Below are 13,896 nucleotides of genomic sequence, written 5' to 3' on the forward strand. Positions count from 1 at the left end.
AAATGGCTACTCTTTGTGCGTTAAGAACCCGATAGCCGTACAAAACGCGTCAATGAGAGAAATGGTTTTGTTTGAAAAGGGACCTACAAGGAACCATATGAATATGACTGAGACCCTGATAAGAGACATGACTAAGGAGAGGTGAGGTGACCTGTGCGTTGCGGTGCGGCTGCGGGTTGTGCGCGTGTAGCGCGGCGAGCAGGTGCGGCTGCAGCTGCCTGCGCAACGCCGCCAGCACTGCCTCCTCGCTAGCCTCACCCCCTCCTCCGCCGCCGCCGCCCCCACCGCCGCCTCCCCCCTCCGACACCTCAGCGCACGACCCCGCGCTGCGCCGTGACTCTGGATAACAAGAATTCTTATGAACATTTCACACTTAACCCTTTCAGTACAAGCGTCGCCTATAGACGACATCCGCGAGTCCAGTACATATGGACATTGCCTAAAGACAACGTCAGTGTATGACGACAATGTGTTTATTTTCACGAATAATGTTCATCGTTCACGGTTCAGCATTGTTAATTCAACGGAGCACACTGTCGTAGCGAAAGGATTAAATTCTTTTATAACTAACTAGCTCCACCTGCCCGCTAGACGAGGCCTGCACTTTCTGGGTGAAAAATACAGTTTTGCTAATTTTTGACATGCGAAATCAAATATTTTGATCAAATTTTATAACAACAGGAGCTGTAATTTGAAAATAATATGCATTTTTTAATAAACTTTTTAACCATTTTCCGGGTGGAATATTGTAAAATTTGTTCTTAGCTGATTTTTACTCGGCGAAAAGGAATATTCCTTCCAAATTTCGTCGTAAAGTACTTTCGTAAGTCACTGAGCCTTACCTACATTTAGAAGTAGTGATGTCAATACATAGTCGATGTCAATACATAACCTATGAAACAATGAAGTTAACAATATATTATACATTCTAACGCTATACAGAAACTGGCCTTTTGATATAAAGTGGGGGTGGACATCAGTTTGATATTTCATAATCGCCTAACTTTTTTCTTTGGCATTAAAAGTTTTATAAAATTCTTTGTTTCATTTTGATCTGTAAAATAATGTTCGCTTTAAGTAATGCTTTATTATTTTGCTGAAATATGTTTGTAAAACCAATAAAGCATATCGAGCAAACTTATCCAAGAGTAATAATAATATTATGTCCATACATACATACATACATGGACATAGTATGTCCTATGGCTGAAATAATGATGAGCTTTGCGTTCACTTCCTTGAAAGTTCTAACATTTATAATTACCATTCACATTGTATACTGTTGGTTGATAATAGAGGTATATGAACGGTCAACTTCCAAAAAAAGCTAGTTTTTAAGTGAAGGCTTTTTTTTTATTTCTCGTTCCCCTATCTCGTGTGGGACAGGGACTTTTTAATTCTAGTAATTTATTTTATTTTGCAACATTATTTATTGTTCAAAGTGTTCGTTTTATTTTTACTTATTGCATTTATTACCACCTTCCTGCAGTAGCTGAGGAAGCATTCTCTCTCCCCTTCGTCTTGCATGATGGCCGAGACATTCCTTTCCTCTATCTTTTTGCCCATCCGGCATTCGGAATCTGCGCGCAGTCTTCCGAACGCCCGACAGTGGGCCACAAGGTGGACCACGGTCTGGCCCACGCCCGGTTCTCAGAAGCACGAGGGGTCCTCCTTGAGCTTGAACTTGTGAAGGTACTCAGAGAACCCCCCGTGACCCGTGAAAGTAAGTGAAGGCTTTGCGGTAACACGTGAGTGTATGAAGTGGGTGGAGTGTTGTTGGTACTGACTGTTCCGCGCGTGCTTGGCGTCGTGCCGCGGGCGACGGCGTCGCGTGTGTATGGTATCGCGGCGCATGGCGGTGGGGCGCGGCACGCCGTGCAGCTTGTAGTAGAGGCCGCACGCGTTGCACACCATCTCGCCGCGCGCGTCGCGCCGCCAGATGGTAGTGGTGTGCGTGCCGCAGTTGCTACACGACAGTTCCACTCGCGCCACGTTACGCGCTCCGCCCCCAGCTGCCCCGGCTCCCATCGCCGCCCCGCTGCCCGCCTCCATCGCTTCTTGCTGCAAACAAAATTATACCAAACTTTTAAAACGTACTTATTGTAATAAAACCCTTTCCGAACTGGTAGTGTAGTTTGGTTCGTTACCCTCAAGCGCCCTTGAGTCGGAATACTGATCGGGTATTATCGAAGAGTGACAGCCCAAGTCGAGGTACTTTCGTGGGAGCACTTGAGCCTTATTTAAAAGCTTTAACCAAGAGCTTAAACTTTAAAAAAGAAACCGTTTTGTAAGAGAAAGGTTTCGAAATTTCACAATGATTGCCCAAACAATCGCGTTAGAATGAAGTGACGTGTGTCAGTCGCTATTACACTAAATGTATGCAGACTGAGCTGAAATAACGATCCGAGTCCGGCAAATCGTTAGTTCATCACGGATTGCGTACCGAAAATATCACGCATTTAAACTGCCGCGCATCACCGACCTACGTTCTGATTTGTACTGAAATTCGTAAGTAGTAAAGATATGAATTAACCGGAAGAGACACTGCAGCATTCTATTTTTAAAAATGATACATTTTTTAATTTATTCAATGATAAATTTGTGTCTAAGGTGTGAAATTTTGTGCCAGTACCAACATTTTGAAGAATATAAATGTTTAAATTACTAATTAGCGACTTACATTTTCGGAGGTGGGATGAGGCCAGGGAGAGGTCGGTGGTTCGCACGCAGGCTGCGCTCGCACGGGAAAGCTCTGCTTCCTTCGCGCAGTGCCGCCCGCCATAACAGTGTTGCCAGTACGTCCTGAATTCGACCATTCGCCATTCTGAAATATAAATTACATTATCAAATTACACTATTCTAAATTTGACACTCATATCACAGTTTTTACGACCCCATTTTCTTCGAAATGTTAGGTCGCAAAAGCTAGATTCTCTGAAAATAACAAATGAACAAACCATCAAAAAATAATGTTTTTTTTTTTTAAATAAGATTCATTTATACATATTAATTCACATATTTGTTTTTTTATGTCTGTAATCAGCTTTGGAATGTGTTAACGGGCATCGTCCTGTTTTCTTACCATCCGTGTCATATTGAGCGTTCCCTTTTAGGGCGAAAGTGTTTTATAAACAGGCCCAAAATAAATTGTAATTTTAAAATATTGCAAAATAATTATTGAAGAATCGATCATTCATTTAAAATACCTACAAAATTCTTAAGAGAAAAAAAAGATTATAAATTTTTAAAAAAAAAGTAAAATAATTAAAGTATTAAAATAGCTAAGATATAATCGAATACGAAGTTCACAATGACACGAAATCACCGCCAATGACAAAAGGCCAATGACATCATTTTTAATCAATCATCTTATAAATGATTTAAATGGCTTTCTTTATTATACAAATAGTAGTTGGCATTTTATGTGAAGTTATTTTAATTTATTTACTGTTAATACATATATGTTTATATATACACCTATATAGATCGTGGATAGATTATCAGCGTTGTATTATTTTTTTAACGCTTTCATGTCCGCTTTTGACCACCAACTCGGCTGATAGAAGGTGACGATGTGGTTGAAGAGGAAGCACAGAGACTCAGTAGGTATCTATTTATTTTGACCCTGAATAGATCTGGATTTTAATTCTCGGGAAAAAAAGGAAGCCTGCAGATCGTGCCACAGAGAAGGTTAACCGAAAGGCATAGTAAACTCCACGATATAAGAGTGGTAGTGGGGCGAGCTATAATTGGCGTATGCTATAAAAAACTTTTTGTTTAAATAACTTCTTGCTTCAAGACCACTTGTCACACCTCTAATGCCGGTATAGAGATCATACATGACCATAAATGTTTCCAAATAAAACTTATAAAAAATGGGTGAAGTCAAAGTCAAACTAGTTTTATTACATAAGTTCATTACATTCATCTATAATCGGCAGCTTAAAATTAACTTTTACGTTAGTTCGCCACGCGCCACATAATGAGTACTAACAAGAAACTATGTAACAATGTACATAACTATATAACAGCCCACTGTTTCATAAACCCCAGTTTGTGATATAACTTTTGGTTGAATTTATTTTATTTCTTAAAAATTAGAACAATTTATTTTCAAACATCGTTATTGTGAACATATTCTGTAGTACAATAGCATGCCTTTAGTCAAAGCCTATGCTAAACTAAGACTAAGAGATAAAATTACCCTGTGGCTTCGTGGTGTTATAGTATCGTGTACATTGACTTACAAATAATTGAGACACTTTATGGATCTTAATAAGTTAATAGCTAATGTGTGACCATCACGAAGTTCATATTTGTCACCTTTATTTGTTTTTTTTTTCACGGTGACATTTCAAGAGCAATCTTCTACTGCACTTGTATTATGCAAAGCATTAAACAAGAAATTGAGGCCGTTTTAATATCTTAAACTTACAGGCATGTTTTTGAAACCCGTAGTGTCGTTTGGAAGAATGTTTCCGAAGATCTAGAGGAAATCTTTATCAGGCGTAATTAAAAAAAAATTACATTCCTTCCTTTGATTAATAGTAAATATATGTCCGTAATAGCACATGTTTTTTGTATAATTTTTAAAAATGTGTTTTATTATAACCCACTTTGTACTTGATGCTTTTTAGTAAGTCTATTTCGTACGCATTAAGTCTCCTTTTGTAACTGCTCCTATAGGAATTCTACAGAAAAGTTTGGCAGTGGACACCGTACGGCTGAAATAATGCCGATTAAAGCCCAAAGAAAATCTTAAAGTTAAAATAATTCATAAACAACTCTGCTTATAACACGTATACTGCTTATAATTTGTATGCAAATTTTCTAGTAGGAAACAAAAACATTATCAATTAGCCTCACAAGGTTACAACTAAGGTCACATCGACGCCTTAACGGTTAACACGTACAAATGCTCACTTGAGAATAATAAAAAAAAGAAAAACACAATAGGCATAGGGTAATAGATTACCTATATAGTAATAACATAACATAAAAAGTATAATGTATACAGATGTATGTATTGTTATGGTGCGCGATAATGCGTCCGTGACCCAAAATCATTATTCACCTCGCGCATACGAATACATTTGTAATTATAAGTAAAAGCGAATCCTCACGCGCTCATAGTGCAATAAACCATCAGAAGGCATCGTCCAAGAGCATATTCAAATCCTTAAGGAAAACAATATTTACCTCAATGCGAGATGAACACGAGGTTTTGTGTAAACTAAAGAATTTAATTTTACCTATCCACTAACAGCGTCAGTTCGATCTCGTGCTCGGCCAAGACTACACTGTTCACAAGTGCTATTGTTTCCTTTACAACTCTACCTAACTGTCTTGTCAGAGTGCACCATGAATAATCCATAAGTTTTCTTTTGTAACGATTGTAGTGTTAAAAGTAATAGAGATGTTTTTATAAAGATAATACAGAGAACAACTACATTATTCTTGTTGCAATATTGGATATATTTGTTGAAATTTTATAAAAATACTGGTAAAGTCTTGTGCTATCTAATAAAAGAATATTATGTTTATTAATTCTCAATCCAACATACTGGAGGGAATGCGACAAGTTTTTCTAATTGGAGAATTTCATACTTTTATATGCATGTCTTCACGTGACACAACAAAACTCGATTAAAGACCTTTTTTGACTTATCTATTTATCACTTCATTAATTGTAAATCTAATTAGAAACTGACGTCAAAGTTTTAAAAGTTTATTTTTAAATTATAGAATAACTATTAGTACAATCAGGTCATTAAATGTATAAATTTAATTTGAAAAATTTTACTTGGACGTTGTGAATATATTCAGAGTACTAAAATTAAAAGTGTAAAACTCTTGTATTCGTTTGTACTGACCGGGGAGACCGCTCCGTTGGGCGGCTGCAGCAAGCTGGCTGGAAGTGGCGAAGTGGCTGTTCGTAGAGGGGAGACCGTCATGCCCAGGTGTTTGCTGTTGATAAGCCTGCGCAGCAACTGCGTCGCTTCACCCCCACGACCTGTGAGTGACACTCTTGTTTAAAAATACATCGTCATATTATAACAAGAAGGAACAATCAGAAAACTTTTTTAAAAAGCTAGAAGTAGAAGCAATTTATCTGCAATGGATTCAAATTAATATAATTCTACATAATATGTAATGATTATAAAAATAAAAATACTCGAATTGACGAGCAGGGCGTTCATCTGACGGTCAGATACGGCACGTCGCTAGAAACGCTAGTAGCCCCAAGTTTTAAAGTTTTGTATTAATATGGGTTGGTATTTATTTCTATTAATAATCTATTAAGGATATGAGTCCTTCTGTTTTTTTTTTGTATTTACATATTTTTACAGCAAAACTAAAACAATCAGATCAAAAATAATGATTTTGACTGGAACATTGCATGCCATCTAGAAATAGCCATTTAGAAAACATACACGATAGTTTCACGCTCCACAAATTTGTTTGAACAAACATTGAGGACAAGAAATATTTCACAAATTTTCAGTTGCATTTAATAAAAACATTGTCCTTATGTGGAACTGCATAATGAAGATTATTTTATATGAAATAATTCATAGAAATTTAATTTTCATTTTTATATTATTCATCATTATAAAAGTGTACTAGGCTGGTCAACATTATAAATCTCGATTGCGCTCTACTATTGTCACTGTCAAATAATTATCTTGCATTTACTACTGAAAAATTCTCATGTTATCGCTCACGTGTATTTTTTGACTTAGCGTGTAATTAAACTTGACCAAAAGTCCTATTACAGGGTCAGGGATTTTTATATGAAAATAATGCTTGGGAATGAATTCCTCTACTACTTTATCAAGGATATTGTGAAAGTAATAACAGATAAAAGTCTTAGTTTGTCGTAGGTTCTTCTCCGGTCAGGGTGTGTTAAAACTTTCTTAGATTTAAGTTAAGGGATACTGGAAACGGAGAGGTCAATTTGATTCAAGTTTCCATCAAATTGAGTTCTTCGGGCATTCTTCTATTGCCCTACACATGTTATGACTATAAATGATCCTTAAAGGATAATAATATAAATATATATACCGCTAACATTAAGACAGATTTGCGGATCAAATAAAATGATTTAATAAATGTAAAACCAATAAAGTGAGCCTTGATAAAGCAGGAAAAAAACATTCGACCGGTAAGCGAATACTAAAATTTAAGTTCCTGCGGCACAAAAAATTTCGTTCATAAGCCACTATAATTAGTTTTTGTACAATATCGCGTGATAGCGAAGCCTAGAATGAAATATATTTGCAAGAAAGAAATACGTTTTTATAACTTCACAATTACGTAGCTTTTTACAACTTTTATCTTTTATTACTCGATGTTGATATATCCCTATTAATTGGCTGGTTGTAATGGCTGTGAGCATTCCACATAACGTGGTCTTAATGTTCTGGAATGGAGACCACAGACGTCCAACCACAAGGTGGACAAATGAACTTGTTAAGGTCGTAAGAACACACCAGATGCAGACTGCTTGCAACAGGTCCAGCAGTATACGTACCGGCTAATATGATCATGATGCTGGTAACTGATTTTGCAGTTCATAACAATAAGACGCTTTCTAGAATTATCCATAAAATTCTGCCAAAGATCACATTTACACTAGTCATCTTGAGGCGCGATAATAAGGCTTTTGATATATAATTAAATTACCTATGCTACGCTCATACAGGACCAATGTAATGCTTACTAACTACAATTCTATAGATCTAGCATTCGCTTTTAAAAAATAATTTTGTCACGAACCACTTTTACCTTGGATGAAAACTAACCCCGAGAACAGGCGAGTTTCCGCAATAGATATTAAACGATTGACTATTTACATGTTTTAAGGAAAGTTATACAGAAGTAAAAAGAATACAACAAAACATACATCTAGAATTTGTTGATTATAATATAAAGCCTTCGATTTTTTGGTACAGAACTACATCTGGAAAGCACTCTACGTAACAGGGAGTATATTACAAATATATACGACTAATACAAAATATATATTCCACTAGCATAACCCAGGTCAGGCTCGAAACTTCAGGAGAAGAATTTCAACAATGATTCCCTATTTTGACCAAGCTGTTTTCAGCAGCCCTAGAAAATATATAGAGGGATATGCAATTCGATCACGAAACACTGAACACAAATGGTAAAAATCTAAATCACCTGTGTTTTACAGACTATATATATTTATTTTCCGAGTGCCCAATGAAACTAAGGCAAAGGTTACAATGTAATACTGCAAGGAAAAAACATAACAAACTCCTTAGAGTCATTTTAAATTATGGTTAACTACGAAGAAATAAAATGTATAAAGGAATACGTATATCTAGGCTAGCTAATAGCTCTAAAAGATACTATGTAGCAAATACATGGAAAATATCTTGGGCTATCAGCGAAGTCATGAAAAAAATATTTTACATATGCATACTACCGTGCTTGACGTATGGACAAACATAGACATTGACTAAACTGCAAATTAGCAATGTGTTTGTCAGAATGGAATAGAGAGAAAAAACAAAACTAAATTTAAAGATGCGAATAAGACTGCAGCTGAATCCTTGAAATGGATAATTAAATGGAAACAATAGAAACAGACAAATGTCAGAAATGTGGCTGGAGCAGAATGGATGAAAACAGCAAGGGAAAAAGGAATTTGGAAAATTTTAGAGGGTGGCCTTTGTCGAAGGACAAGATGTCGATTGAAAACCGAACGTCCATAAAATATATACGTTCACTAAAAACAACTAATATAAGGACGATAAACAGCGTATAAAATATTTAGTATATGTAAAATTGTTAACAGCAATATAAGTTTTTTTAAATAGCAATAGAAATAAGTAACTGGTACTGCTATTAAAAACGATTCGCGTCTTATATAAATTAAACTGTTTATACTTCCGATACTTCGGAATTTTAAAAGAAAATTACGGAATCTTGTAGCTATTAGAGACAGTTAGATGCGTAACATTTTAATTTTATGCTTTTAACACTCTTTATTATTGATATAAAATGATAAAGACAAACAGAGTTGTAATAACGAAAAGATAAAAATGCACGATCTTATCATTCGAAGCAATTTCTTACGGACAACCATAGTATGGTGAAAGAAGAGAATCAAATATTGGTACTGGGGTAGTCGACGTAAACATGAAGTATAAATATAACAAATACAACAAAAACATTCAAGTATATTTACTATTAAATTGTAATATAATATATATTACCTTACAAATAAAATGAGTAACTTCAAATTAGAGATGCATAAAAATGTAGATATGTACTGGATCAAGTTCGCAATTGCTTTAGATAGAGAAAAGAATAAAAAAACTTTTCAAATATCATTAATCGATAGGCGAGAAAAAATTTCTTCTCCTTTTCAACCTATAGACGCACACTTCAAGGCCTTCCTGAAAGATCGCCACCATGACCGATCTTGCACTGCCCGCATCAAGCGACTTCTTGCGACTTGAACTACGTCTACCTAGCGGGGGCTGACCCACACCGCGTCTACCGGCTTGTGGACGCCGCTCGAGAACCTTCCGACACCGGTCGTCAGGCAAACAATTTTTCAAGCTAAATCTGTGACTTTGGTTCTTCTGCGTATCTCATTTCTGAATTAATCTCGCACCGAATCAGAGTGTAGCCCTCTCTATTGTTCTATGGTGGTGACCTTGTGCTTTTTAAAGGGTCTGTCGTTAGCGTCTACGTCTCGATTCCATATATCATTATTGGCAACACAGATTTGTCGAAGACCTTCGTCTTCAGACATTGCATATTTAAGACTAGAAGATGTTTCGGAGCTTCCAGAACGCTACGCTTATAAGTTGAATTCGACGAGTGATGTCTTTCTCGAAGTTGGACTTACCAAGCGGCGCGGTTTGTTCCAGGTATATATAAATTGAGCATAGTACCTCAGATAGCTAGTAGAAGAAGCATGACCTGGACATAAGACATCAACTTGTTAATTGTTCACTATTGAGTGAATGGCTTAACATCCGTAGGTCGTCCGGCTTTACAATGGACGGATCAGATCTCATGGATAAAAATATTGTCGAAAATTGTTTGTATTGTCAGCAAACAACCTCTTTGATCATAATTGTTCTATAATGAGAACACGACTAAGAAAAACATAAAGATGTGTGACATTGACACAAACTCTTTATTTAAATTGAAAACAATAAATAATTCCTCACGATACAGCGGCAACGCCTTCTAGACGACTTATTTCTATTGTCCAGAACGTCGAAACGTGTAGCACAAATAGAACATACTGTTCCCTGGTAATAAATATACCTAAAGACCACACAACTTAGGTGAATAATACGACCTGGTTAACAAAACAACTAAGAACAAATTCGACAAATCCAACATTTGAAAGTTCCGAGTCAAATGATATTACCCAGCCAAATATGGAAAAATTAGCGGTGTTTCAGAGGAAAACTTAATAGTTTACATGCTATGCAAATTTTTAATCCTTGATTTAACACTATGAGTTAATAGCTATTCAAAAACTACTTTCGCATAGACAATAATAAAAAAAATTCTACAATACCTACCATAAATGCCATTAACTTTTTCTTTCTAGACGTATTTATTGTAAAAAGTTATGTCCGATTTTCGTATGTTCACGTTAAACTATGTTGAATGTATGTATCGTCTTAAATATTAAAAAAATTACGACCGAGTTTGTCAAGTCTTAACTATTAGTTAGGAAATGATAAATTTAGTACCATCAATTTATTCAAAGACCTCCGCCTACTTGACATAGGCCTTCCCCAGAGACTTTCAATAGGACCAGTAAGAAGTAGCCGGCTGTCTGCCTTTCAACGTTAACAAGATCGTCTGTCCACATAATGGATAAACGTCCTATGCTGCGCTTACTTTTGGTTTTACTCAGGCCTGGTTACTTCCATTCGTCTACTGATCTCATTTCTTCATGGCTCATTGAGCGACCGTGAGCTTGCCAGTGAGGCTCGAAGTGAAAGACCACGTTCTATGACACAAAGATTATATGGTCATAGAGAAATACTGTTGTCGTTTACAGCTTCGTCGGGTGTTGGTTGGCTCTCTGCAGTAACTAATCATAAGTATATATATATACTATATATATTACTTATTTCGTTGACAAACCGCCAAGTTCTTAATTCACTTAGGCGGTCACTTCAAGCACTGACTGCAGTAAATTGCTTCTCGATTTGGATATAAACCGATTTATTTCGTTTTGAGGGCAAAAGATATGCACGTACGAAAAGAGACCGTATCAACCGCTCAGTTCCGTTTGTTCGCCGCTCCGGCACACCTTGCTACGCATTTGAGTATAATGTAGTTGCTTTTGGATTTATTATAACCTCTAAAGCCAACATTATCTACTACTTCAGAAAGTTTTAGCGCTAAAAAAAGTGGGGAAAGAAATTCCAACGATGTGTCTACTGTTAATAAAAAAAACCTGTCTAATACGTAGCTGTACGGCGAGTTTGTAAACTGTTCTAGACGGAGTGGACGGGTTATGATATGGTTTAAACGCGGCGCTCAATGGTTTACCAGTTACCACTATTATAGCTATACGTTGTTGCATATTTTTAGCGTTTCAATATAAAATTTTGTTACAAATATAAAAGAAATATACAGAGTGATTGGTTACAGGTGTAATAGCTTTTTAGGGATGAATGCATAGTTTATGCCAGGAAATAAGCTATACAGTTATTCCTTTGAACCTTTTGCACCTCTGAAATATTTTAAATTAATTTATTGTATCAATTGGAATGCGACAGTCCAATAACTTCTGGCAGTACAAAATCTGCAGCAATAAATAGTAAACAATAATTAATTTCAAATGTAGTATTCGAATTTTGAAAACCCTTCTTACTATGTAATCATTAAGTTTTTTATTATTAATGAAACTATAGATTTTTGGATATAGAGTACCATACATTAATCGACAGCCTGTCTTTAAACACAAAATCACCCCGTATATAATGACAAATTTCATCATCGGATGTTTGGCAGTTAGACCACCACCGAAACCACGTTCTCAATGTTAGTGACAACTTCCAGTTTTTACGATATTACTACCGTTTTGTCTATGAAGGGCTTGCCACAAGGATTCTTTGACGTTTTCACCTTCGTACGGAGGCTTGGGTGACGACTGCGTAGATGGAACCGACTGCGTCTCCTCTGGATCGTCCTAAAAATAGAAATACCAAATTCTAAATTAAAGTAACAATGATATTTTAAAGCTAATCACCATAATTGCAAGGAATAAATAATATTTATTTTTGTTACTAAATAAATACCTAAACATCAAGTAACTATAATTTACAACATAAATTATAATTCAATTGTAGTTGGAAAATCTAATTTCAAGTCTGTAACTTTCAATCACTTTGTACACTTTTAACTTTAATTTTTAATACTTATTAATTATTAAATTTAAATATGTAATTAAGTGTGAAGTAGTATCCATGAAAAAATATTAATCACACTGAAAACATTTTTCCGAAGCAAACCATTATTATATTTCTCGATGATTCGGTGACTTATTTCATATTAATATATTTTCATCTGACGGTAAAAATACTGGACAGATAAGATCTATTCCACAGAGATTTGTAAGACAATAGATATTAATATAATAATAAACAGTAACTTTTAAAGATCACACAGTGCAAAATGGTCAAAACAGTGACAATTATATACAAAGGTCGAGTCATTTGTTCCATATTTATATCATCATCATATAAGCCGATAGACTCTATGTAAGGCATATCCAAAAATCGCCACATAGACCGATTGTGCGTTGCCCGCATCCAGCGACTCCGCAATCTTGGTCGTCGATTCACCAGTTAAGGGGCCTCTCATGTCGCGTCTGCAGGCTTGTGGTTTCCACTAAGAACCCTCCAACGGCCGTCAGTACATATTCAAATATTTTTTTTTACTTTTACATTAAATATTAGAAAATGTATTTACGCGCTCAGTTCTATGTTTTATATGGACTTTAAATATTGTGAAAAGAAAGGCGTTGCAGTGAACATTGCAGATAGTTTGGTACATCACCTGCGACATCTCCGATATATCCATCTGTAGCCTGTCCGGATCCGAGCCGCTGCTACTCTGGCTGCACTCCTCGTAGATCGAGCTGTCTTTCGTCTGCTTTACCTTGTTGCCGCGCCCAAACACATGTTGCTTGTATTCGTCCGCGAAGTTCGCGCTTTTACTCTGCATTGACCGATGGACATATAGTTTGAAGGAATCTGTGTCGGTTTGCTCGGACTGTTCCACTGGTTCTGTTTTAACGGAGCCGTATAACGAGAGGTCCATTTCTTTGTTATCGTGATCGTCGTTGCTGCTGGGACTGGCCGCCGGCTGCGTCGCGCCGTATGTATACTGGTCTTCAGAGTACTCTTGCGAGTAGCCGCCTTCAGTGGCGCTCACCGGGTGCGTCCGATCGATGACGCTGGCGTAGTTCGGGGGGAAAGTCTGCGACTCCTCGCTGTCCCGCTGTGCGACGGCGACTGCTTTACTTATTATATCCATGACCGCGTTACAATGCGTCACTTCTCTCGTCCTGTCCGACGGCGGTAAACTGGGAACACTATTGAACATTATGTGCGGACCTTCTTCCGCTTTCACAACGTATTTCGACGGATCGTAGTTCTTTATCTGCAGCAACGTAACCGCCGCCTGCCTGCTCTCCAAGTTCTTCATCTCCTCCGTGGAGTCGGGCGAGCCGACTTCGGCATACTTGTGTTTGCTCGCGTGCTCGTAATCAGTCTCGTTAATCGGTGTGATAATCTCCTCGAGCTTATCGGCCGCTATGCTCAGCACCTCCTAAAAATAAAAATAAATTGTTTAAGCAAACTTCGTCCCATA

General features: G+C 36.8%; 1 protein-coding gene across 3 annotated transcripts in view; it reads right to left on the reverse strand.

The window, feature by feature from the left end:
* LOC137931969 (uncharacterized) overlaps positions 1 to 13,896 on the reverse strand; it is a 39,001-nt gene that overhangs the window by 4,612 nt on the left and 20,493 nt on the right. For 2 of the 3 annotated variants that reach the window (XM_068775484.1, XM_068775486.1), the window contains exons 3-8: positions 13,081 to 13,854; positions 12,100 to 12,211; positions 5,874 to 6,013; positions 2,681 to 2,824; positions 1,788 to 2,061; positions 152 to 339 (exon numbers count right to left, since the gene is read on the reverse strand). In XM_068775484.1, coding sequence (XP_068631585.1) covers positions 152 to 339; positions 1,788 to 2,061; positions 2,681 to 2,824; positions 5,874 to 6,013; positions 12,100 to 12,211; positions 13,081 to 13,854 — 1,632 coding nt within the window. The remainder of the gene's footprint in view (positions 1 to 151; positions 340 to 1,787; positions 2,062 to 2,680; positions 2,825 to 5,873; positions 6,014 to 12,099; positions 12,212 to 13,080; positions 13,855 to 13,896) is intronic. The other variant, XM_068775485.1, reaches the window with a different exon arrangement.

Source organism: Battus philenor, unplaced genomic scaffold (assembly GCF_028537555.1).
Source record: "Battus philenor isolate CCGP_79_NKW_IND1 unplaced genomic scaffold, ilBatPhil1.0.hap1 SCAF_9, whole genome shotgun sequence".
NCBI lineage: Eukaryota > Metazoa > Arthropoda > Insecta > Lepidoptera > Papilionidae > Battus > Battus philenor.